Source organism: Anomaloglossus baeobatrachus, chromosome 6, assembly GCF_048569485.1.
Source record: "Anomaloglossus baeobatrachus isolate aAnoBae1 chromosome 6, aAnoBae1.hap1, whole genome shotgun sequence".
Lineage (NCBI taxonomy): Eukaryota > Metazoa > Chordata > Amphibia > Anura > Aromobatidae > Anomaloglossus > Anomaloglossus baeobatrachus.
The window spans coordinates 76,618,025-76,642,528 of record NC_134358.1 but is presented as its reverse complement, the minus strand read 5'-3'; the positions used below and the strand labels follow the sequence as shown (position 1 = coordinate 76,642,528).

Sequence of the window (24,504 nt, the reverse complement as noted above, 5' to 3'; positions counted from 1 at the left end):
GGCAGGGGTGCCAAAACACAGGCTTATTATGTTGCCTGCGCCGCATGTACGACCCCGCTACCGGCAGGTTCCACTGACCCTCATTGTCTGCACTGTTCGGCCCCTGTGGCACTTGCTCAGCCAGAGCCTCTGCTAGGGGGGGCCCAGGGGGAGCCACCTGCTAACACTGTTCAGGTGACAGGGACGGAGTTTGCAAAACTCTCTGAGACTATGTCTAAGATACTAGAAGCCTTGCAGTCCAGGCCGGTATCTCAGCACAGGGACTCTGTTGATTCTTTGTTCCCGGGCCCACCTCTGCTGGACCAACAATGTCCTCCCGGGGTATCTCATGGATCCCAAGCTGAGGGTTCTGACACAGACCCCAGCCCCAGACCGACTAAGCGAGCTCGCTTAGATTTTCCCTCGACATCATCATATTGTTCAGGGTCTCAGCGAGGGGAATCGCTGGTCGATGACGCGGAAGTAGCTGATCAGGATTCTGATCCTGAGGCCGCTCTCAATCTTGATACTCCGGACGGGGACGCCATAGTGAACGACCTTATTGCGTCCATCAATCGTATGTTGGATATTTCTCCCTCAGCTCCTCCGGCGGAGGAGTCAGCTTCTTAGCAGGAGAAATTCCGTTTCAGGTTTCCCAAGCGTACACCGAGTATGTTTCTGGACCACTCTGATTTCAGAGAGGCAGTCCAGAATCACCATGCTTGTCTAGATAAGCGTTTTTCTAAGCGCCTTAAGGATACACGTTACCCTTTCCCCCCTGACGTGGTCAAGGGCTGGACTCAGTGTCCCAAGGTGGATCCTCCAATCTCCAGACTGGCAGCTAGATCCATACTTGCAGTGGAAGATGGGGCTTCACTCAAAGATGCCACTGACAGGCAGATGGAGCTCTGGTTGAAATCCATCTATGAAGCTATCGGCGCTTCTTTTGCTCCAGCATTCGCAGCTGTATGGGCGCTACAAGCTATCTCAGCAGGTCAAGCGCAAATTGACGCAGCCACACGCACGTCCGCGCCACAGGTGGCGTCCATAACCACTCAGACGTCGGCATTTGCGTCTTACGCTATGAATGCTATCCTGGACTCTGCGAGCCGTACGGCGGTTGCAGCCGCCAATTCGGTGGTACTCCGCAGGGCCTTGTGGCTACGGGAATGGAAGGCAGATTCTGTTTCCAAAAAGCGCTTAACCAGTTTGCCAATTTCGGGGCGAACGATTGTTTGGCGAGCGTTTAGATGAAATCATCAAACAATCCAAGGGAAAGGATACATCCTTACCCCAGCCCAAACCGAACATACCCCAACAGAGGAAGGGGCAGTCGAGGTTTCGGTCCTTTCGGGGCGCGGGCAGGTCCCAATTCTCCTCGTCCAAAAGGCCTCAGAAAGATCAAAGGAACTCTGATGCATGGCGGTCTAAGTCACGTCCCAAACAGACCACCGGAGGTGCCGCTACCAAAGCGGCTTCCTCATGACTTTCGGCATCCTCACTCCGCATCCTCGGTCGGTGGCAGGCTCTCCCGCTTTTGCGACACCTGGCTGCCACGGGTAAAAGACCGTTGGGTGAGAGACATTCTGTCTCACGGTTACAAGATAGAGTTCACCTCTCGTCCCCCGACTCGATTCTTCAGGTCATCCCCGCCTCCCGAGCGAGCCGAGGCTCTTCTGCAGGCGCTGGGCATTCTGAAGGCAGAAGGAGTGGTGGTCCCTGTTCCTCTGCAGCAGCAGGGCCACGGTTTTTACCCCAACTTGTTTGTGGTCCCAAAGAAAGACGGGTCTTTTCGACCTGTCCTGGACCTGAAACTTCTCAACAAACACGTAAAGACCAGGAGGTTCCGGATGGAATCCCTCCGCTCCGTCATCGCCTCAATGTCCCAGGGAGATTTCCTTGCATCGATCGATATCAAGGATGCTTATCTCCACGTACCGATTGCTCCAGAGCACCAGCGCTTCTTGCGCTTCGCCATAGGGAACGAACACCTGCAGTTCGCAGCACTGCCGTTCGGCCTGGCAACAGCCCCACGGGTTTTCACCAAGGTTATGGCTACTGTAGTAGCGGTCCTCCACTCTCAGGGTCACTCGGTGATCCCGTACTTGGACGATCTGTTGATCAAGGCACCCTCTCTAGAGGCATGCCAACACAGCCTCGACGCTACCCTGGAGACTCTCCAGAGTTTCGGGTGGATCATCAATTTTCCAAAGTCAAATCTGACACCGGCCCAATCGCTGACATACCTTGGCATGGAGTTTCATACCCTCTCAGCGATAGTGAAGCTTCCGCTGATCAAGCAGCGGTCACTACAGACAGGGGTACAATCTCTCCTTCAAGGTCGGTCACACACCTTGAGACGCCTCATGCACTTCCTGGGGAAGATGGTGGCAGCAATGGAGGCAGTTCCTTTCGCGCAGTTTCACCTGCGTCCTCTTCAATGGGACATCCTTCGCAAATGGGACAGGAAGCCGACGTCCCTCGACAGGAACGTCTCCCTCTCGCAGGCGACCAAAGCTTCCCTTCGGTGGTGGCTTCTTCCCACTTCATTATCGAAAGGGAAATCCTTCCTACCCCCATCCTGGGAGGTGGTCACGACGGACGCGAGTCTGTCAGGGTGGGGAGCGGTTTTTCTCCACCACAGGGCTCAGGGTACGTGGACCCAGCAAGAGTCCTCGCTTCAGATCAATGTTCTGGAAATACGAGCAGTGTATCTTGCCCTGAAAGCGTTCCAGCAGTGGCTGGAAGGCAAGCAGATCAGAATTCAGTCAGACAATTCCACAGCGGTGGCATACATCAACCACCAAGGCGGCACACGCAGTCGGCAAGCCTTCCAGGAAGTCCGGCGGATTCTACTGTGGGTGGAAGCCACGGCCTCCACCATCTCCGCAGTTCACATTCCAGGCGTGGAAAACTGGGAAGCAGATTATCTCAGTCGCCAGGGAATGGACGCAGGGGAATGGTCCCTTCACCCGGACGTGTTTCAGGAGATCTGTCGCCGCTGGGGGGTGCCGGACGTCGATCTCATGGCGTCCCGACACAACAACAAGGTACCAGCGTTCATGGCACGGTCTCAAGATCCCAGAGCTCTGGCGGCAGACGCCTTAGTTCAGGATTGGTCGCAGTTTCAGCTCCCTTATGTGTTTCCTCCGCTGGCACTGTTGCCCAGAGTGTTACGCAAGATCAGGGCCGACTGCCGCCGCGTCATCCTCGTCGCTCCAGACTGGCCGAGGCGGTCGTGGTACCCGGATCTGTGGCATCTCACGGTCGGCCAACCGTGGGCACTACCAGACCGACCAGACTTGCTATCTCAAGGGCCGTTTTTCCATCTGAATTCTGCGGCCCTCAACCTGACTGTGTGGCCATTGAGTCCTGGATCCTAGCGTCTTCAGGGTTATCTCAAGACGTCATTGCCACTATGAGACAAGCTAGGAAACCAACGTCCGCCAAGATCTACCACAGGACGTGGAAAATTTTCCTGTCGCGGTGCTCTGCTCAGGGTATTTCTCCCTGGCCTTTTGCTTTGCCCACTTTTCTGTCCTTCCTTCAATCTGGACTGGAAAAGGGTTTATCGCTCAGCTCCCTTAAGGGACAAGTCTCGGCGCTCTCTGTGTTTTTCCAGAAGCGCCTAGCCAGACTTCCTCAGGTACGCACGTTCCTGCAGGGGGTTTGTCACATCGTCCCTCCTTACAAGCGGCCGTTAGAACCCTGGGATCTGAACAGGGTACTGACGGTTCTTCAGAAACCACCATTCGAGCCAATGAGGGATATTCCTCTTTCACGCCTTTCGCAGAAAGTGGTTTTTCTAGTAGCAGTCACTTCACTTCGGAGAGTGTCTGAGCTAGCAGCGCTGTCATGCAAAGCCCCTTTCCTGGTGTTTCACCAGGACAAGGTGGTTCTGCGTCCGGTTCCGGAATTTCTCCCTAAGGTGGTATCCCCCTTTCATCTCAATCAGGACATCTCCTTACCCTCGTTTTGTCCTCATCCAGTTCACCAATGTGAAAAGGATTTGCACTTGTTAGATCTGGTGAGAGCACTCAGACTCTACATTTCTCGTACGGCGCCCTTGCGCCGCTCGGATGCACTCTTTGTCCTTGTCGCTGGCCAGCGTAAAGGGTCACAGGCTTCCAAATCAACCCTGGCTCGGTGGATCAAGGAACCAATTATCGAAGCTTACCGTTCGGCTGGGCTTCCGGTTCCCTCAGGGCTAAAGGCCCACTCTACCAGAGCCGTGGGCGCGTCCTGGGCTTTGAGGCACCAGGCTACGGCTCAGCAGGTGTGCCAGGCGGCTACCTGGTCGAGCCTGCACACTTTCACAAAGCAATATCAGGTGCATACCTATGCTTCGGCGGATGCCAGCCTAGGTAGACGAGTCCTTCAGGCGGCGGTTGCCCACCTGTAGGAAGAGGCCGTTTTACGGCTTTTTTACGAGGTATTATTTTACCCACCCAGGGACTGCTTTTGGACGTCCCAATTGTCTGGGTCTCCCAATAGAGCGACAAAGAAGAAGGGAATTTTGTTTACTTACCGTAAATTCCTTTTCTTCTAGCTCCAATTGGGAGACCCAGCACCCGCCCCTGTTTTTTGTGTACACATGTTGTTCATGTTGAATGGTTTCAGTTCTCCGATATTCCTTCGGATTGAAGTTACTTTAAACCAGTTTATAATTCTTTTTCCTCCTTCTTGCTTTTGCACCAAACTGAGGAGCCCGTGGGAGCACGGGGGTGTATAGGCAGAAGGGGAGGGGCTTAACACTTTTGAGTGTAATACTTTGTGCGGCCTCCGGAGGCATAGCCTATACACCCAATTGTCTGGGTCTCCCAATTAGAGCTAGAAGAAAAGGAATTTACGGTAAGTAAACAAAATTCCCTTCTTTTCAGAAATTTAGCGCTAAAAACGCATGCGTATTTACCACGTTTTTTGCGCTTTTTACATGTTTTTTTTCACCTGCGTTTTGACAGATGCATTTTCATAGAATCATAGAATATTAGAGTTGGAATGGACCTCCTGGGTCATCTTGTCCAACCCCCTGCTCAAAGCAGGATTCACTAAATCATCCCAGACAGATGTCCGTCCAACCTCTTTTTAAAGACTTCCATTGAAGGAGAACTCACAACCTCTCGTGGCAGCCTGTTCCACTCATTGATCACCCTCACTGTCAAAAAGTTTTTTCTAATATCTAATCTGTGTCTCCTCCCCATCGGTTTCATCCCATTGCTTCTAGTCTTTCCTTGTGAATATGAGAATAAAACTGATCCCTCTCCAGTGTGACAGCCTTTAAGATATTTGTAGACAGCTATTAGGTCTCCTCTCAGTCTTCTCTTTTGCAAGCTAAACAATGCTAAATCCTGTTTTGAACATCAAGACACTGCTAAATAAAGTTTAAATAGTCAAACATCATGAAAAAAAGAGAAAAAAAAGAAACAATTTTGGAATTAATAAAGAAAATATTTATATTTCATTAAACTATAGCGGTTTTATAATATTTAATGTTATAATAGCAATAAAATCAAAATTTTCTTTAATTTAATTGTCGGACTATGTGTGTGTAAAAGGGACATATTATTCCATTATTTTAATGTCAGAAAAGCATGCGTTTTTTAAGACAAACGCATGTTTTCAGCACCTAAAAAGCAGGTAAAACGCAGGAAATTTGAAGTTTCTTGGTTTTTGCCATTTCTCATTTACTTCAATGTTAGCAAAACGCACCCAAAATGGCAAAAACAATTGACATGCTGCTTCTTTGAACGCATGGTTTTTGCCACAAAATATGCAAATTAAACGCAGAGTTTTAAAACGCAAAGTGCGATCTAGAATTCCCATTTTCCATAGACTTTGATGGAAATCAAAACGCATGCCTTTTGGCATGAAAAAGGTGCATCTCAAAACGGACCTAAAAAGCACCTGAAACGCAGGTGGAAACGGAAAGTGCGGTCTTAGCCTAACACCTCTCTGTTTCTTACTAGTATCACCGACCAAATGAAAAAGAAGAATGCAACAAACGAAAAGCAGCAGGCGAAGAAGATGAGTGCGGAGGCGGCAGACAGAGAGGCGGCCACCTGCAGCCGCCCGTGCACCCCGCCGCAGACCTCCTGGTTTGAATTTTTGCTGGATGTCTCTTTGCTGGAGTCTCATCTGGAGAAGGATTGTCCAGGTATTCACGTGTGATATTATAATATTATTATTATTATTTTATTTTTTATTTATTTATTTTTTTTTTACTTCAGTTCTCCATGAAAACAAACCACAAACACGGATTGATACAAATCTGCAAGAGGGGGGCATAAGATTACATTTAGCTTTATTCCACGCCAAATCCAATTTGTCTGATCGTTTTTGTCATGACTTAAGGTACAGTTAGGTTTCTCCATGTATTGCTTATCGCAGTGCCCGGACTGACCGTTGGTTTCCCAACTTGAACTCTTATTGCCTCGTGTGTCTGGGGCTGTAAATTATGGCTGGGAAAACCCACAGTGAATCTGGGCACTATGGTCCGTATACGGAACGTGCAATGCGTTCTCATGCATCCAGCCATACTCGTGTGTGGGGAAACCACGTTAGACCCCCATCACACTGTGTTCTTCCCCACATTCGGTGGCCCCGTCAGGCCTTCCATCCGAACCCCCCACAAAAAGTGATACAGATGTATGCGCTGATGGGGCGTTTGACTATAATGGTGCAGACGGAGTCACCGTGTGCTTTCTGGTGCGTCATTTTCAGGCTTATATGCCTACAGGAGGTGGACACCGAGACGCATTCTACTATGTCTGGATGTCCGCCTCATTCACTTTTTTATGTTTCTATCAGATCCTCCTCCTGTTCAGTTGATCATACAGTTTCTGGAGCAAGCGTCCAAGCCGACTGTGAATGAACAGAATCAGGTGCAGCCTCCAACAGACAACAAGAGAAATCGTACGCTCAAGCTTCTGGCTCTGAAAGTGGCCGCTTACTTAAAATGGGATTTAGATGTACTTGAGAAGAGGTAGGTAAACTGCCGGATTGATGCTTATTACCCCTAGACCTTTTTCACATATCCATCATTCAAAGATGAATGATGATGTTTGGACTGGCCGTGGGTCTCGTGACCTGAACACAGCAGCATCATACATGCTTTTGAGGACCAGTCAGGAGACGCCTGTATTCGGAGCATGCATTTCAGAAGTGGAACCTGCCTTAGGCCACATGCACACATTCAGTATTTGGTGAGGTTTTTTTACCTCAGTATTTGATGAGGGTTGTAGGCTTCCGTTTTATGGCCATAACACCAACTAAAAACCTCATATTCTTTTTCTACAGGATACAGCCAGGCCCCTTTCTGTTAGGCCTTGCATATTAGAGTTCCTGTCCCTGTATGGTGCACATATGGAGTACAGCTTGGCAGCCCGCCTGATCTAATAGTATGGGTGTCGCCTAATAGGCTGCGGGCTTGTGACTGCATCTGCATGTGTGAACAGTGCTCTATGCAAGCCATCAGTGTGCCGTTTTATCATCCAGCAATCACCCCCTCCATGTTTGGAAGTGTGTGTGTGTGTGTGTGTGTGTGTGTGTGTGTGTGTGATTTGTTCCTCCTGCACCTGTGATGCCTCCACCTAGTGGGGGCTTAGCTGTATCCTGCTGGAGTAGTAGTTTTTGGCCTAGGTAATGTACAGCTGCAGTTCCATCTTTGCTGTAAGTAAGTTTCGGTATTTGAAGCCAAGACTCGGAGGAAAAAGTATAATAGATACATGGTCACCACTTCTGTATTATTCACCCACTGCTGGTTTTGGCTTACAATTAGTGAGGTTAAAAACTCAACAAACATTCAATGTGCACGTGGCCTAATACTGTTACAACAAGAAGATTTCCCTTTAAAATGTATTAGCAGATGTAAGAACTTGCATGGTCTTTGGCACATTTTTTTAAATGCTATCCGGTCACTATAGCCAGCTTATTCCGAATTGCCCACATTTTCTAAGAACTGATATAACAGTCCAAGATGATGATCCCCAGCGTTCAAGGCCCCGTTCCCATGTATCTGGGAACACAGATGTTCTAGAATTTGTAGAACTTCACAGCCGCATTTACAGCTATACATTTTATAATGTAAGATTCCAGCAGACATGTAACTCCACAAGATGGAGGCGCTTTTGTAGATTATTACGCAGGGTAATGTCCTCATTTAATGAATAGAATTTAAGGCCGCTTTACACGCTGCGACATCGCTTAAGTGATCTCGTTAGGGTCACGGAATTTGTGACGCACATCCGGTCACTTTAGCAATGTCGTTGCATGTGACACCTATGAGCGATTTTGAATCGTCGCAAAAACGGTCAAAATCGCTCATCGGTGACATGCCCCCCTATTCTCGAATATCATTGCTGCTCGGTGTACGAAGTAGTTCGTCGCTCCTGCGGTAGCACACATCGCTATGTGTGACACCGCAGGAACGAGGAACCTCACCTTACCTGTAGCCGCCCGCAATGAGGAAGGAAGGAGGTGGGCGTGATGTTACGTCCCGCTTATCTCCGTCCCTCCGCTTCTATTGGGCGGCGGTTCGGTGACGCTGCTGTGACGTCGCTGTGACGCTGAACGAACCGCCCCCTTAGAAAGGAGGCGGTTCGCCGGTCACAGTGACGTCGCTAGGCAGGTAAGTAGTGTGACGGGTCCGCGCGATGTTGTGCGCCACGGGCAGCGATTTGCCCGTCTCGCACAACCGATGGGGGCGGCTACGCACGCTAGCGATATCGTTCACGATATCGCAGCGTGTAAAGCGGCCTTTAGTCTATTGAAGTTTTTATACTGATTTCATGGAAGGCTTTTCTTTTTCTATTAGTTTGTCTGTTCCTGTCCTTAATATGCTGCTGAACGAGTTACTCTGTGTGAGTAAAGTACCACCTGGAACCAAGCACATAGACCTGGACCTGGCGAGCCTTCCTCCAACCACAGCTATGGCGGTCATGTTGTACAACAGATGGTAATGAGCTTTTTGGCCTCCATCCTTTTCCCTCCATAGTGCTGATGGCTCGTACAAGTAGTGATCCATTTACATGGCATATATTGGCTTGTTAACGAGCAACGATGGACAAGATACAAGTCGATCAACACTCGTTTACTGGCCTGTTTAGGCTGCTTTCACACATCCGTTTTTCTTTGTCGCTCCATTGGGAGACCCAGACAATTGGGTGTATAGCTTCTGCCTCCGGAGGCCACACAAAGTATTACACTGAAAAGTGTAACCCCTCCCCTCTGCCTATACACCCTCCCGTGCATCACGGGCTCCTCAGTTTTATGCTTTGTGTGGAAGGAGGCACACATCCACTCATGCATTCCCATTTTAGTCAGCAGCTGCTGATTTTATCGGTTGGAAGAAAAGAGGGCCCCCACAGGGCCCCCGGCATGCTCCCTGCTCACCCCACTACGTCTGCGGTGCTGTTAAGGTTGAGGTACCCATTGCGGGTACAGAGGCTGGAGCCACATGCCGTTTTCCTTCACCATCCCTTAGAGGCTCTGGGAGAAGTGGGATCCTGACCGGTCATCCATTCACTGGGACCGGGCTCCCTCCGCAGCCCCTGTGGGAATCTGCCGGACAGGAGTCTATGTATCCTCAGGGACAGGGCCCTGCATCTAAAGGTACTCTGTGTCCCCATGGGGACTGTGCATGGAGCGCTTGTTTCACAGACGCTGCAGCAGCTGCTGGTTTGTGAAGACCGGGACTTCCGCGCCGACCGAGCCTGTTTGTCGGCCGCGGTATTAAATTTAGTCCCCGGCTTCATTGCGGCCTAGTACCATAACTCCCGCCCCCGGGCCTGCCAGTCAGGGGTAAGGGCGGGACGGTCGACCTGACGTCGGCAGTGAGGGCTGGAGCATACTTTAGGTTTCCTCCCCCCCCCCTCACTGATCACTGTGGGGCCCCAGATTCCCGCACTTTACTAGTCGCCGCCCACGGCTCCCTCCTCCCCTGAGAGCTCCGGCAGCCATTTTTACACACATTCTGCCGGTGGAGGATTTCAGGAACGCGCTCTGCAGCTCTGGGAGACCTAAGGCAGGGAATCTGGTGGACACACACTCCGCTTTGGGCGGTCGGTAAGCCACACCGGTCACCCGGTGCTGGTCCCCCTAGGGTGCCGGAGTGTATGTATGTATGTATATATATATATATATAATATATATATATATATATATATATATATATATATAATATATATATATTTTCTCTGTTCGGCCGGGTTGTTTACTTTTGGCTATATACCCTCAGTGATCACTCTCCTAGGAGACAACAGCATGTCGTCCACAAGGAGCAAGGGCGCTAAGGCAAAGGGGTTTTTTGCAACCTGTACCTCTTGTGGGGCTATGTTACCTGCGGGTTCCACCTACCCTCACTGTGAGCAATGCTCGACCCCTGTTGCACTTGCTCAGCCGGAGCCTCGGTCACTAGTGGGCCCCTCGGATCAGGCAGACCCTCCTGCTTCCACTGTCCAGGCGGCAGGGACAGAGTTTGCAGTTTTTGCTGAGAAACTCTCTGAGTCACTCTCACAATCCATGGCTCAGTCTATGGACAAATGGTCTGCCAAGCTACTAGAAGCCTTGCAGTCCAGACCGGTCCTTACACAGGCCCCGGGCACTGTTGGATCATCGCCTCCAGGCCCCTCTCGGTCTGCGCCGCAGCGTGCTCCTGGGGTGGCCCCTAGGTCTCACGTGGAGGACTCCTGCACGGACCACAGTCCCAGACCGGCTAAGCGGGCTCGCTGGGAATCTTCCCCGACTTCCTCACGCTGCTCGGGGTCTCAGCTTGAGGACTCTCTGGAGGACGAGGCGGACGTCGCAGCTCAGGGCTCTGACCCTGACGTTGCCCTCAATCTTGATACACCTGAGGGGGACGCCTTAGTAAATGATCTTATATCGTCCATCAACCAGGTGCTAGATCTTTCTCCCCCACCTCCACCTATAGAGGAGTCGGCTTCGCAGCAGGAGAAACACCAGTTTAGGTTTCCCAAACGTACACGGAGTGCGTTTTTCGATCACTCTAACTTCAGAGATGCTGTCCAGAAGCCCAGAGCGGTTCCGGACAAGCGCTTTACTAAGCGCCTTAATGACACACGTTACCCCTTCCCCCCTGACGTAGTTAAGGGTTGGGCTCAATGTCCCAAGGTGGATCCTCCAGTCTCTAGACTGGCGGCTAGATCTGTAGTATCAGTTGCAGATGGCTCATCGCTCAAGGATGCCACTGACAGGCAGATAGAGCTCCTGGTGAAATCCATCTATGAAGCCACAGGCGCGTCTTTTGCCCCGGCCTTTGCAGCCGTGTGGGCACTCCAAGCTATCTCAGCTTGTGTGTCTGAGATTAATGCGGTCACACGTACCTCTGCTCCGCAAGTTGCGTCTTTGACTTCTCAGGCGTCGGCTTTTTCGTCCTACGCCATGAACGCCGTCCTGGACTCTGCTAGCCGTACAGCGGTAGCATCCGCTAATTCGGTGGCAGTCCGCAGGGCCATGTGGCTACGCGAATGGAAGGCAGACTCTGCTTCCAAGAAGTTCTTAACCGGTTTGCCGTTTTCTGGCGACCGATTGTTTGTCGAACGATTGGATGAAATTATTAAGGAATCCAAGGGGAAGGACTCGTCCTTACCCCAGTCCAAACCGAAGAAACCTCAGCAACGGAAAATACAACCGAGGTTTCGGTCCTTTCGGCCCTCAGCCAAGTGCCAATCCTCCTCGTCCAACAGGCCAGAGAAAGGCCAGAGGAACTCCTATGCGTGGCGGTCTAAGTCACGCCCCCAAAAAACCGCCGGAGGCACTGCCTCCAAGGCGGCCTTCTCATGACTTTCGGCCTCCCCGAACCGCATCCTCGGTCGGTGGCAGGCTCTCCCGCTTTTGCGACGCCTGGTGGCCACATGTTCAAGACCGATGGGTGAGAGACATTCTGTCTCACGGTTACAGGATAGAGTTCAGCTCTCGTTCTCCGACTCGTTTCTTCAGAACATCTCCGCCCGCATCTCGGGCCGGCGCACTTTTTCAGGCTGTGGGCGTTCTGAAGACAGAAGGAGTGGTGATTCCCGTTCCCCCTCAGGAACATGGTCACGGCTTCTACTCCAACTTGTTCTTGGTGCCAAAGAAGGACGGATCATTCCGTCCCGTTCTGGACCTCAAACTGCTCAACAGGCATGTGAGCACCAGAAGGTTTCGGATGGAATCTCTCCGCTCGGTCATCGCTTCGATGTCACAAGGAGACTTCCTAGCATCAATCGACATCAAGGATGCTTATCTCCATGTGCCGATCGCACCCGAACATCAACGCTTCCTGCGTTTCGCCATCGGGGACGAACACCTTCAGTTCGTGGCACTGCCTTTCGGCCTGGCGACAGCCCCACGGGTCTTCACCAAGGTCATGGCATCCGTTGTGGCGGTCCTACACTCTCAGGGACACTCGGTGATCCCTTACTTAGACGATCTCCTAGTCAGGGCACCCTCCCGGGTGGCGTGTCAACACAGCCTGACCGTCGCTCTGGCGACTCTCCAGCAGTTCGGGTGGCTCATCAACTTCCCAAAGTCCAAGTTGACACCGACCCAATCACTGACTTACCTTGGGATGGAGTTTCATACTCACTCAGCGGTAGTCAAGCTACCGCTGGACAAACAGCTTTCGCTGCAGACAGGGGTGCAATCTCTTCTTCGGGGTCAGTCACACCCCTTGAGGCGCCTCATGCACTTCCTGGGGAAGATGGTGGCAGCAATGGAGGCAGTGCCCTTCGCGCAGTTCCATCTGCGCCCACTCCAATGGGACATTCTCCGCAAATGGGACAGGAGGTCGACGTCCCTCGACAGGAACGTCTCTCTTTCCCTTGCAGCCAAAACCTCTCTTCAGTGGTGGCTTCTTCCCACTTCTCTATCGCAGGGAAAATCCTTCCTGCCCCCATCCTGGGCTGTGGTCACGACGGACGCGAGCCTGTCAGGGTGGGGAGCCGTTTTTCTCCACCACAGGGCTCAGGGAACCTGGACTCCGATAGAGTCTTCCCTTCAGATCAATGTTCTGGAGATAAGGGCAGTGTATCTAGCCCTAAAGGCATTCCATCGGTGGCTGGAGGGCAGGCAGATCCGCATACAGTCGGACAACGCCACGGCGGTCGCGTACATCAACCACCAGGGCGGCACGCGTAGCCGTCAAGCCTTCCAGGAAGTCCGGCGGATTCTGCTGTGGGCGGAAGCCACAGCCTCCACCATCTCCGCAGTTCACATCCCGGGCGTAGAAAACTGGGAAGCAGATTTTCTCAGTCGTCAGGGCATGGATGCGGGGGAATGGTCTCTTCACCCAGACGTGTTTCGAGAGATCTGTCGCCGCTGGGGAACGCCGGACGTCGATCTCATGGCGTCACGGCACAACAACAAGGTCCCGGCCTTCATGGCACGGTCTCAAGATCACAGAGCTCTGGCAGCGGACGCGTTAGTTCAGGATTGGTCGCAGTTTCGACTCCCTTATGTGTTTCCTCCTCTGGCGATGTTGCCCAGAGTGTTACGCAAGATCAGATCCGACTGTCGTCGCGCCATTCTCGTTGCTCCAGATTGGCCGAGGCGGTCGTGGTACCCGGATCTGTGGCATCTCACGGTGGGTCAGCCGTGGGCGCTTCCAGACCGCACAGACCTGCTGTCACAAGGGCCGTTTTTCCATCTGAATTCTGCGGCCCTCAACCTGACTGTGTGGCCATTGAGTCCTGGCTCCTAGCGTCGTCGGGTTTATCTCAGGATGTCATTGCCACTATGAGACAGGCCAGGAAACCAACGTCCGCCAAGATCTATTACAGGTCGTGGCAGATCTTCTTGTCCTGGTGCTCTGATAAGGGTTTTACTCCCTGGCCTTTTGCCTTACCTATTTTTCTTTCATTCCTTCAATCCGGAATGGACAAGGGTTTGTCACTTGGCTCTCTCAAGGGACAAGTATCGGCGCTCTCAGTATTTTTTCAAAAGCGCCTGGCAAGGCTTCCGCAGGTCCGCACGTTCCTGCAGGGAGTTTGCCACATAGTTCCACCCTACAAGCGTCCGCTGGAACCCTGGGACCTTAACAGGGTGTTAATGGCTCTTCAAAAACCACCTTTCGAGCCGCTGAGGGATGTCTCTTTATCACGTCTTTCGCAGAAGGTGGCATTTCTTGTGGCAATTACCTCACTCCGAAGAGTGTCGGAGCTTGCAGCGCTGTCATGCAAATCCCCTTTCCTGGTTTTTCACCAGGATAAGGTGGTTCTGCGTCCTGTCCCGGAGTTTCTCCCTAAGGTGGTATCTCCTTTTCATCTCAATCAGGATATCTCCTTACCGTCATTTTGCCCTCATCCAGTTCACCAGTGTGAAAAGGATTTGCATTCATTAGATCTAGTGAGAGCACTCCGGCTCTACGTGTCTCGCACGGCGCCCTTGCGCCGTTCAGATGCGCTCTTTGTCCTGATCGCTGGCCAGCGTAAGGGTTCGCAGGCTTCCAAGTCAACTTTGGCTCGGTGGATCAAGGAACCGATTCTTGAAGCCTACCGTTCTTCGGGGCTTCCTCTTCCTTCGGGCCTGAAAGCCCATTCTACCAGAGCCGTGGGTGCGTCCTGGGCATTGCGACACCGGGCTACGGCTCAGCAGGTGTGTCAGGCAGCTACCTGGTCTAGTCTGCACACCTTCACAAAACACTATCAAGTGCATACCTATGCTTCGGCAGATGCCAGTCTAGGTAGGCGAGTCCTTCAGGCGGCGGTTGCCCACCTGTAGGAAGGGGTCGTTTTCGGCTCTCTTTTATTGAGGTATTCTTTTACCCACCCAGGGACTGCTTTTGGACGTCCCAATTGTCTGGGTCTCCCAATGGAGCGACAAAGAAGAAGGGAATTTTGTTTACTTACCGTAAATTCCTTTTCTTCTAGCTCCTATTCGGAGACCCAGCACCCGCCCCTTTTCCCCTCGGGCTGGTTGTTCTTTTGTGTACACATGTTGTTCATGTTGAATTGTTCTTTTGGTTATGGTTTCAGTTCTCCGAACATCCTTCGGATTGAATTTACCCCAGACCAATTTATAAGTTTCCTCCTTCCTGCTTTTGCACCAAAACTGAGGAGCCCGTGATGCACGGGAGGGTGTATAGGCAGAGGGGAGGGGTTACACTTTTCAGTGTAATACTTTGTGTTGCCTCCGGAGGCAGAAGCTATACACCCAATTGTCTGGGTCTCCCAATAGGAGCTAGAAGAAAAGGAATTTACGGTAAGTAAACAAAATTCCCTTCTTTGCCATCGGGCCGCCGCACAGGACGCACTATGTACGGCCTCTTTAACACATCACTTTTTGCCATCATTTGCAAATTGGCGTTTTTTTCAAAAAAAAAAACCAGATCCAGCGCTGGATCAGTTTTTCCTCATAAAGTTGTTTTTGAGACGAATTGTGCCGCATGGCCTTGCTTTTCATCCGGCGTGCAACAGATCCGGCCAAATTTGTGTGTGCGGCCACCGGAAAGCAACACTCAATGCAACGTTTTTTTTGTGACCATCAAAAAAAATGAATGGTGACTGGATCCGGCACTGTCTGTTTTTTTTACAATGGAAGCCTATAAAAAACATCCGTTTAAAAAAAAAAAAAAAAAAATCAGTGGACGGATCCGTTTTTTGTTTCTGGGCAAAAAAAACTCTCGCTCGCCGGAAGGTGAAAAATGAGACTGATCCAGTTTTTTTTGCCGGATCCATCGCATCAGACACAAACCGGATTGTGCCTAAGGAAAAAAAAAAAAATGTGAAAAGGTAAAGTTTGGGTTTTTTTGGTTTTTTTTTTTATGGACGGCGCCGTCCGGCATGTTGTATAATGGAAGCCTATGGGCACCGTATCCATCGTAATGTGGCAAAAAACGCAATGCAGCGACACATTGCGTTTTTCTTTATCGTTCCTATGGGAGACCCAGACATTGGGTGTATAGCTTCTGCCTCCGGAGGACACACAAAGTACTACACTAAAGTGTAGCTCCTCCCTCTGAGCTTATACACCCCCTGGATAACCAGATCTAGCCAGTTCATTGCTTTGTGTTCAGGAGGCATACATACATGTGTTCAGGAGGCATACCCCCGGCATGTCCCTTCTCACCCCACTGTGTCGGCGGTGTTGTTAAGGTTGATTCCAAGGCTGGAGCCTTACATGCCGCGCTCCTTCACCATCCCTCGGGCTCTGGTTTGAAGTGGGAGCCAGCACGGTTCTCCATGCTTTGCAGGAGACCGGTCTCCATCCGCAGCCCTTCAGGATCCTGCTGGACGGAGCACTCATCCCCAGGGACTTGGAACCCTGCGTCTCAGCAAGCTAAGTACCTGAGACGTTTATATTCTGGGGGTCCCTGTACTTTATTATGTGGGGAGAGTGTGCTGTGTAACTTTGCTGACATTTTCGGCCGGTTCTCTGGTTGTCGCCTGAGAACCGCACCGATGGTGCCTGCGCGCCGGCCGCATCGCTCAAATTTAGGCCACGGCTTCGCCGGAGGCCTACTTTCGTTTTCACTGCCCTCGCATGTCAATCATGCAGAGGGACAGTGCGGCTCCGCCCAGCGGCCGTTCGGCACAGGGGAGGGACACTCCTCTTTGAGTACATGTCCCCTCCCCTGTAAGTCTCCTTGGCCCTCCAGATCCCGCTCTCAGAGCAGGTCCCGCCCCCTCTCTTCACTCCGGCACCATTTTATCCGCGTTTCTCTCTGCGATCGGCGCTGGCTGCAGCATCCCTGCTAAGCTGCTTGGGGGTCCGGGCTGTGGGATCTGGAGGGCACACAAACGGTCTGGTAAGCCACAACCTCCGGTTGTGGACCTTCTTATATACTCTCTGGGGGTCATTCTGGCTCAGAGCCCCCACTCCAGCAGCATGTCTCACACGAGGAGCAAGGCTGCAAGGCTGTACGCAATATGCACTGCATGTAAGCTCGTGCTGCCTGAACCGAGCACATATCCACATTGTGATGCCTGCTCTAACCTGACAATGCCTCAGCCTGGAATCGCACCCACAGTGGTCCCTCCGGCTGCTCCGGCTCCGGTGGCTGAACCCCCGGCTTGGATAGAATCCTTCTCTAGGTCAATCTCCCAGTCTTTTGCCGACTCCATGGGACAGCTGTCCCGGACTTTGCTGAACATGCATCAGCCCCCTTCTCAGGGCGCCTCTGCTGCTAGGGCTCTCTCAGCGGAGCTAACAGAGGATTCTTCATCTGGTCCCAGACCCCGTCCTCCTAAGAGGAGACGCAGGGCTCCCTCTCCTTCCTCGTCCCGCGGCTCTGATTCAAGAGCTGACTCGCAGGACGTGGAGGATGCCGTTACTGGGGGCTCGGAGGCTACCTCCATGTGCCCCATTGATCTGTCCGAAAGTGACTCAGATGTTAGTGATTTGATTGCGTCCATTAATTCTGTACTGGACCTCAATCCGCCAGTATCAGAGGAGCAACCCTCTCTGGCAGAAAAGCACCAGTTTACCTTGCCTAAGAGGAAAAGGAGTGTGTTCTTTAACCACTCCAGTTTTCAGGCCACTGTGACCAAGCCTAGGGCCTGTCCTGACAAACGCTTCCCAAAGCGTGGTTCTGATGACCATTTTCCCTTTCCACATGAGGTGGTCAAGGAGTGGGCTCATTCACCAAAGGTAGACCCTCCGGTGTCTAGACTCTCAGCCCGGACAGTTGTAGCAGTGGCTGATGGCACCTCTCTTAAGGATTCCACTGACCGCCAGGTTGACCTTCTGGCCAAATCTGTATATGAGGCGGCAGGGGCCTCGTTCTCCCCATCTTTTGCAGCAGTGTGGGCTCTCAAAGCCATCTCTGCTTCTCTAGAGGAGATGCATTCCCTCACCAGGGAATCTATGCCCGAAATGGTTGCCTTAACTTCCCAAGCTTCAGCTTTTTCATCCTATGCCATGTCTGCCATGCTAGAGGCTTCTCACCGCACTGCGGTGGCTTCGGCTAATTCCCTCGCTATCCGCAGGATCTTGTGGCTTCGAGAGTGGAAGGCAGATGCTTCTTCAAAGAAGTACCTTGCTGGGCTCCCTTTTGCTGGATCCAGGCTATTCGGTGAACAACTGGATGAAATTATTAAGGAAGCTACTGGCGGGAAGAGTACTTCCATGCCACAAACTAAAACCAGGAAACCTGCCCAGGGTAGGAACCAGTCGAGGTTTCGTTCCTTTCGTTCCTCCAACTGGTCATCCTCTAAGCCCTCGGCCTCGTCCACTAACTCAGCCAAGGACCAAAAATCCAACTGGCGCACAAAGGCGCGTCCACAGAAGACCGCAGGAGCTGCTGCCACTAAGGCAGCCTCCTCTTGACTATCTGGCCGCGCCAGCAACGTCCTTAGTCGGTGGCAGGCTCTCCCACTTTGGCGACGTGTGGTTTCAACACGTCTCCGATCAGTGGGTGCGGGATATCATCTCCCACGGCTACAGGATAGAATTCTCTTCCAGCCCGCCAAACAGATTTTTTCTGTCAACTCCCCCCTGCTCCAAGGACGCCGCCTTCTCTCAGGCCGTGGCATCCTTGCAGGCCAACGGAGTAATTGTACCGGTTCCCGCCCGGGAACGGTTCAGAGGTTTCTACTCAAATCTCTTCCTAGTCCCCAAAAAGGACGGTTCCTTCCGGCCCATCCTGGATCTCAAGCTTCTCAATAAGCATGTTAAGGTGCGGCATTTTCGCATGGAGTCTCTGCGATCAGTCATTGCCTCAATGACCCAAGGAGATTTCCTGGCATCCATCAACATCAGAGATGCCTATCTGCATGTGCCAATTGCAGTTTCACACCACCGTTGGCTACGTTTTGCAATCGGAAAGGAACATTTCTAATTCGTGGCTCTCCCCTTCGGGTTAGCCACGGCCCCTCGGGTATTCACCAAGGTCATGGCAGCAGTGGTTGCGGTTCTGCACCTCCAGGGGTTGGCAGTGATTCCTTACCTGGACGACCTTCTAGTCAAGGCTTCATCCAGCGCAGACTGTCAGCGGAGTGTCTCGCTCACTCTCCCCACTCTAGCCCAATTCGGGTGGCTTGTCAATCTGCCCAAATCCACTCTGACTCCGACCCAGAGCCTCACGTACCTAGGGATCCAGTTCGAGACTCTGCCGGCACTTGTGAAGCTGCCCTTAGTCAAACAGCAGTCCCTCCATCTGGCGGTGCGCTCTCTGCTGAGGCCCCGCCGTCATTCCATCAGGCACCTAATGCAGGTGCTGGGTCAGATGGTGGCGTCAATGGAGGCTGTTCCCTTTGCCCAGTTCCATCTGCGTCCTCTGCAGCTGGACATTCTCCGCTGTTGGGACAAGCGGACTTCCTCCTTGCACAGGCTAGTGGCTCTGTCGCCACAGACCAGGGGCTCCCTTCAGTGGTGGCTTCGGCCCCTCTCTCTGTCTCAGGGGCGCTCTTTCCTGGCCCCGTCCCGGGTGATCCTCACCACGGATGCCAGTCTATCCGGCTGGGGAGCGGTATGTCTCCACCACCGAGCGCAGGGCACTTGGACGCCGTCCGAATAAGCCCTCTCCATCAATGTGCTGGAAACTAGAGCTGTGCTTCTAGCTCTCCTAGCCTTTCACCACCTGTTGGCGGGCAAGCACATCCGAGTCCAGTCAGACAACGCGACAGTGGTTGCCTACATCAATCAGCAAGGCGGGACACGCAGCCGCCTGGCAATGTTGGAGGTTCAACACATCCTTCAATGGACGGAGAACTCCAAGTCCACCATATCCACAGTCCACATCCCAGGCGTGGAAAACTGGGAAGCAGATTATCTCAGCCGTCAAACCGTGGACAGTGGCGAGTGGTCCCTGCATCCGGCAGTGTTTTCAGTCAATCTGCCGCAAGTGGGGCACTCCGGAAGTGGATCTAATGGCATCCCGGCACAACAACAAGGTTCCGGTTTACGTGGCTCGCTCCCACGATCCTCAGGCCTTTGCAGCGGACGCTCTGGTTCAAGATTGGTCCCAGTTTCGTCTGTCCTACGTGTTTCCCCCTCTAGCTCTCTTGACCAGAGTTCTGTGCAAGATCAGAATGGAGGGCCGTCGGGTCATCCTCATTGCTCCGGACTGGCCCAGGCGAGCTTGGTACCCAGACCTGCTCCATCTGTCCGTAGAGGTGCCATGGAATCTTCCGGACCGTCCAGACCTTCTCTCACAAGGTCCGTTTTTCCGCCAGAATTCTGCGGCTCTCAGATTGACGGCGTGGCTCTTGAGTCCTGGATCTTGACGGCTTCTGGTATTCCTCCTGAAGTCATCTCCACTATGACTCGGGCTCGGAAGTCTTCCTCGGCCAAGATATATCACAGGACCTGGAGAATTTTCCTGTCCTGGTGTCGCTCTTCCGGCCATGCTCCTTGGCCTTTTTCCTTGCCGACCCTTCTGTCCTTTCTACAGTCCGATCTGCAGCTAGGACTATCCCTCAATTCCCTCAAGGGACAAGTTTCGGCTCTGTCAGTGCTGTTCCAGCAGCGTATCGCCCGGCTGGCTCAGGTCCGCACCTTCATGCAGGGCGCGTCTCACATCATTCCGCCTTACCGGCGGCCCTTTGATCCCTGGGATCTCAATTTGGTCCTCACGGCCTTGCAGAAACCCCCCTTTGAGCCTCTTAGGGAGGTTTCTTTGTTTCGTCTTTCACAGAAAGTGGTCTTTCTAGTGGCCATAACTTCCCTCAGGAGAGTCTCTGATTTGGCTGCGCTCTCTTCGGAGTCACCTTTTTTGGTTTTTCATCAAGACAAGGTGGTTCTCCGTCCGACTCCGGACTTTCTCCCTAAGGTGGTTTCTCCTTTCCACCTTAACCAGGACATTTCCCTGCCTTCCTTTTGTCCGGCTCCTGTTCATCGCTTTGAAAAAGCGTTGCATACTCTGGATCTGGTGCGGGCGCTCCGGATCTATGTGTCTCGCACCGCTGTTCTTAGGCGGTGCACCTCTCTTTTTGTGCTAACCACAGGTCGGCGTAAGGGCCTCTCGGCTTCTAAGCCGACCTTAGCTCGTTGGATTAGGTCGGCCATTTCCGATGCCTACCAGTGTACTCAGGTGCCTCCCCCGCCGGGGATCAAGGCACACTCGAGCTGTCGGTGCCTCTTGGGCTTTCAGGCACCAGGCTACGGCTCAGCAAGTCTGTCAGGCTGCCACTTGGACTAGCCTGCATACCTTTTCAAAGCACTATCAAGTGCATGCTCATGCTTCGGCAGATGCGAGCTTGGGCAGACGCATCCTTCAGGCGGCTGTCGCCCATTTGTGAAGTTAGGCTCCGCCTACTTCTCAGTTTTTCTGTTTATTCCCACCCATGGACTGCTTTGAGACGTCCCAATGTCTGGGTCTCCCATAGGAACGATAAAGAAAAAGGGAATTTTGTTTACTTACCGTAAATTCTTTTTCTTATAGTTCCGTATTGGGAGACCCAGCACCCTCCCTGTTGCCTGTTGGCAGTTTCTTGTTCCACGTGTTATCACCGGCTGTTGTTGTAGACAGAAGCTCCGGTTGTTCCGGTTCTTGCTCTATCTCTACTTGTGGGTGGCTATTCTCCTTCAGCTTTTGCACTAAACTGGCTAGATCTGGTTATCCAGGGGGTGTATATGCTCAGAGGGAGGAGCTACACTTTTTAGTGTAGTACTTTGTGTGTCCTCCGGAGGCAGAAGCTATACACCCAATGTCTGGGTCTCCCAATACGGAACTATAAGAAAAAGAATTTACGGTAAGTAAACAAAATTCTCTTTTTTAAACTGAGCATGCTCAGTATCACAATGGTTCCATCGAAAAATGGAAGAAACGGATGGAAAAAACTGATTCGACGGATCAGTCGCATCAGTTTTTTCGCCGGATTGTGCCGGACGGCAAAAAACTGATGTGTGAAAGCAGCCTTAAGTGGGCTTTACACACTGCGATATCGGTCCCGATATCGCTAGTGTGGGTACCCGCCCCCATCTGTTGCGCGACACGGGCAAATCGCTGCCTGTGCCGCACAACATCGCCCAGACCTGTCACATATACTTACCTGCCCGGCGACGTCGCTGTCACGGCTAACCGCCTCCTTTCTGAGGGGGCGGTCCGTGCGACGTCACTGAGCGGCCGCCCAATAGCAGCGGAGGGGCGGAGATGAGCGGGACGTAACATCCCGCCCACCTCCTTCCTTCCGCATAGCGGCCGGGAGGCAGGTAAGGAGAGGTTCCTCGTTCATGCGGTGCTGCTGCAGTAACGATATTTGAGAATGGACCCCCATGTCACCGATGAGCGATTTTGCACATTTTTGCAACAATGCAAAATCGCTCATCGGTGTCACACGCAACGGCATCGCTAATGCGGCCGGATGTGCGTCACCAATTCTGTGACCCCCAACGAGTTCGCATTAGCGATGTCACAGCGTGTAAAGCCCCCTTTAGGCTGCATTCAACCATGTGGTGTGCGCAAATTCACTACGTTTCTGTGCCATAATTTACAAAATTCACAGTATTACAGTTTTACCATTATTCAATAAAGAGAAAGGAGAGAAAAAACGCAGTCATACACGGGCCAATGAGTTAGTGAGGGGAACAGAACCATTGTAGTTATGCTCCTTCTGTCTCTGTACATCATGGTTTTCTCTTCTGGTGTATATAGTTTAGGCCGGGGCCACACGGGGCACTATTGCGATGCTCGCATGACACTCGGCTCGCGCTGGCAGCACAGCAGGAGCCGAGTGTCATGCTAGTATCCTTGCGACTGAGGTCCGACTGTGCGTGCAGACCTCAGCTACGGAGGGGCGAGCCAGCTGTGCAGAGGGGTGGGTTGGCACTGAGGAGGGGTGGAAAGGATTTCTCTCCCTCTCTCCTCCGTAGCTGGCTGTTGCGATTCTCGCTCTGCACGCGTGGTGTCGCATTACAGTCGCAGCATGTTGCGATTGTTTTCTCAGTCCGATTTAGGGATGAGAAAATAATCGCTCATGTGCGCTCACACACAGGCTAATATTGGTCCGAGTGGAATGTGACGTTTTATCACACTCTACTCGCACCGATTTTCTCGCAATGTGGCTTAGGCTTTACTCACCTGATTGCGAGCATCTTTATTCAGGCTGATAATTGGATTATTCGGATTAAATAAAATTGCAAAAACCCAACATGTGAACATAGCCGTTTTCTTCATCGTTCCTATGGGAGACCCAGACCATGGGTGTATAGCTTCTGCCTCCGGAGGACACACAAAGTACTACACTCAAAAGTGTAGCCCCTCCCTCCGAGCATATACACCCCCTGGATAACAAAATATAGCCAGTTCAATGCTTTGTGTTCAGGAGGCACACATCCACACATGCATTCTTATCTGATTTTGATTTTTGGAAAGAGTTTGAAGAAAAGCGGGTCCAAGCCTGGACTCCCGGCATGTCCCTTCTCACCCCACTGTGTCGGCGGTGTTGTTAAGGTTGATTTCAGGGCTGGAGCCTTACATGCCGCGCTCCTTCACCATCCCTCGGGCTCTGGCTTGAAGTGGGAGCCAGCACGGTTCTCCCTGCCTTGCAGGAGACCGGTCTCCATCCGCAGCCCTTTCAGGATCCTGCCGGACGGAGCACTCATCCCTCAGGGACCTGGCCCTGCGTCTCACAAGCTAAGTATCTGAGACGTTATCGGGGAGTCCCTTGTACTTTATTGTTGGGGAGAGTGTGCTGTGTATCTATTGTGACATTTCCGGCCGGTTCTCCGGTTTTCACCTGAGAACCGCGCCGATGGTGCCTGCTCGCCGGCCGCATCGTTAAATTTAGGCCCCGGCTTCGCCTGAGGCCTAGTTTCGTTTTCACTGCCCCTGCTTGCCAATCATGCAGAGGGACAGTGCGGCTCCGCCCAGCGGCCGTTCGACACAGGAGAGGGTTACTCCTCTCTGAGGTAATATTCCCTCCCCTGTATATCTCCTTGGCCCTCCGGATCCCGCTCTTAGAGTAGGCCCCGCCCCCTCTCCTCGCTCCGGCGCCATTTTATCAGCGTTCTTATGCCATGTCTGCATAAACCACATTGTGACAGCGATCGGCGCTGGCCATCTCCCTGGGGGTCCGGGCTGTGGGATCTGGAGGGCACAGAGATGTCCCAATGTCTAACGGTCTGGCAAGCCACAACCTCCGGTTGTGGACCTGCTTATATACTCTGCGTATATACTCTGCTGGGGGTCATTCTGGCTCAGAGCCCCCACTTCAGCAGCATGTCTCACACGAGGAGCAAGGCTGTACTTAATATGCACTGCATGTAGGCTCGTACTGCCTGTACTGAGGACATAACCACATTGTGATGCCTGCTCTAACATGGTGGTGCCTCAGCCTGGAGGCTCATCCCCAGTGGTCCCTCCGGCTGCTCCGGCTCCGGTGGCTGAACCCCCGGCTTGGGTAGAATCCCTCTCTCCAGGGGACAGATGTCCCGGACACTGCTGAGCATGCATCAGCCCCCTTCTCAGGGCGCTTCTGCTGCTACGGCTCGCTCAGCAAAGCTCACAGAGGATTCTTCATCTGGCTCAGACCCCGTCCTCCTAAAATGGAGACGCAGGGTCCCCCCTCCTTCCTCGTCCCGCGGCTCTGATTCACGAGCTGACTCGCAGGACAAGGAGGATGCCTTCACTGGGGGCTCGGACGCTACCTC

General features: G+C 52.5%; 1 protein-coding gene across 1 annotated transcript in view; it reads left to right on the top strand.

Annotated features, from left to right (window-relative positions):
• The window catches only part of INTS8 (integrator complex subunit 8), a 197,671-nt gene that overhangs the window by 5,827 nt on the left and 167,340 nt on the right, over nt 1-24,504 (top strand). The window contains exons 2-4 of the mRNA XM_075353053.1: nt 5,946-6,133; nt 6,787-6,961; nt 8,792-8,932. Of these exons, the coding sequence (XP_075209168.1) occupies nt 5,959-6,133; nt 6,787-6,961; nt 8,792-8,932 (491 nt within the window). The 5' untranslated portion in view covers nt 5,946-5,958. The remainder of the gene's footprint in view (nt 1-5,945; nt 6,134-6,786; nt 6,962-8,791; nt 8,933-24,504) is intronic.